Source organism: Geospiza fortis, unplaced genomic scaffold, assembly GCF_000277835.1.
Source record: "Geospiza fortis unplaced genomic scaffold, GeoFor_1.0 scaffold514, whole genome shotgun sequence".
In the NCBI taxonomy this organism is placed as follows: domain Eukaryota; kingdom Metazoa; phylum Chordata; class Aves; order Passeriformes; family Thraupidae; genus Geospiza; species Geospiza fortis.
In genome coordinates this window covers 136,648-138,585 of record NW_005054715.1, presented here as the reverse complement: position 1 = coordinate 138,585, position 1,938 = coordinate 136,648, and the positions used below count along the sequence as shown (strand labels likewise).

Here is a 1,938-nt window from a genome sequence, read left to right as displayed (position 1 = left end):
CTTTCCCTTCATAAACTGTGTTTCTCCAAAGCTTCCAAATTGTGTCAAGGTTCAAAATCACCACAAGGAAGATCTGAAAAATGCCTTTCCATGTCCTTTCCCCCTCCCTCAAGGTCCATCAGTCTGACAGAAGGCATTAGCACTACTTCAGAGAAGTCTGCCTCACTTGAACTGCTGCTCTGCAACAGCCACAACAAAACACACGTTCCTTGAGGCATTCCAGCACTTACTGAGCAATTCTTTGTGTTGGTGCTTCTGGGCCAGGGCCTGCAGGTCCTGCTGCAGCTGCAGGTCTGTGCTGACAAGGCTCCACTTGTGCAGCAGCAGCAGCAGCTCCCTGGAGGAGAGGACGCTGGCGTTGACCGTGAATCGCCTCATGGCCCTGAAAGCCTCCACAACCCCAGCACGGTATTCCAGCACAGAGCTCAGGGTGCCAAACAGCTCAGTCAGCCTGGCCAGGTCTGTGTTAGCCCTGGCAAAAGAGAACACAAGTGCCATGCATGCTAATTCATCAGCACAGCTCCTAATCCCTGCTGTCAGAATGGCCAGGAGTTAAGGACAAAGGACTCGACAGCAACTGTGCATCACATTTTACCTTACTCCCCCTGTATTCAAACACCTAAATGCTCCTGTCAAAGAAACCTCATCCAAATTCATACTCAACACACAAACTGAAGGTGAAAAAAGCCATCCATCTAACAGAGATACAGAAATCCTCCTGGCCTTAATGAAATTCAAACTGGGCAGAGGATGAAATGCAAACCAACTAAAACAAAAAACAAAACAAAGCACTCACCGAATATGTTTGATTAATGCGACCAAAACACACAGAAATTCATTTACAAGCTGAATAGGAAGAAGTTTCCTGTTCTCCCAGGATTGATTCTTGTTTTGTCTCTTGTCTCCTAAATTTGTTAGCCACAGTGTGTGGACTAAGGAAATAATTTTATGTATCACCTTGTTCTCCAGAAACCTGAAAAACAAAACAAAACAAAATAAGAAAAAATGAAAACTACATTTGGAAGGCAGATCCTCACCACCAGCCGGTCCATCACCTACAGGGGACCATATTCCAGTGCACTTTTGGTGCATTGCCTGAGCCTGTCAGGGCACTCTGTGCATGCAGAAGAGATGTTTCTGTGAGGCAGAGGCAAGGGGAGGAGGAATGTTCTAGACAGCTCAAATCCATTCCTGTGCTACTTCCTGTGCAGCAGGTCCTGTGACAGGAGGTGAACTGAAGGTGCTTGAAATTTAAAAGGTAAAGACACCAGCACCAGCTGCCATTTTGCTGTTTTGGTTTTTCAGGGAAGTGATTTCCAAATCACAAAGCCCCCCCACCACCATCCTCCCTCCTACCACAGCCTGAAAGCATCTTGGTTCTGTTCTCAAAAACACAAGGGACACCTCAGAGATCAGCAAGTTCTGCCAGCACAGCCCTTGGTGCCCTTGTCACCTTTGGTGCCCCTGTCACCCTCGGTGCCCCTGTCCCCCTGTCTGTCACCCTTGTTTCACCCTCAGCCCCATCATCCCTCCCCTGTGGACAGGACAATGGTTCCCATTTCTCCTGTATTCTCTGGTTACCTTCTCTCCAAGCTGTGCAGGAGCCAGGTGAGCAGGCTGTGATCCTGCACCAGCTCATAGGCAGCTCTGGTGACATGGGCAGCACTCTGCAATATCTCCAGAATCCGACGCTGAAACAGAAAATGCAACTTTTACAGTCAGGATCTAATTATCTAATTTTAAATTAGCAATCTGGCTGCAATCCGATCAACTTCAAGGTAAAATGAACCCCACCTGTTCTCAGCAACTCCAGGGAAGGAAAGGCATTCTCCCTTCAAAGCCTCACACCACAGGTGCTGCTCTTACAGAAGTATTCAGGTAGCAAGACAAGTTTATCTTTTTGTCCAAGGTTCTGATATCTGACACACTCAGGGTGGG

The 1,938-nt window shown here is 47.7% G+C and overlaps 1 protein-coding gene across 1 annotated transcript in view; it reads right to left on the bottom strand.

Annotated features, from left to right (window-relative positions):
- Positions 1-1,938, bottom strand: part of URB1 (URB1 ribosome biogenesis homolog) — a 38,595-nt gene that overhangs the window by 2,711 nt on the left and 33,946 nt on the right. Inside the window, exons 36-38 of the mRNA XM_031065246.1 lie at positions 1,582-1,691; positions 797-973; positions 231-472 (exon numbers count right to left, since the gene is read on the bottom strand). Coding sequence (XP_030921106.1) covers positions 231-472; positions 797-973; positions 1,582-1,691 — 529 coding nt within the window. The remainder of the gene's footprint in view (positions 1-230; positions 473-796; positions 974-1,581; positions 1,692-1,938) is intronic.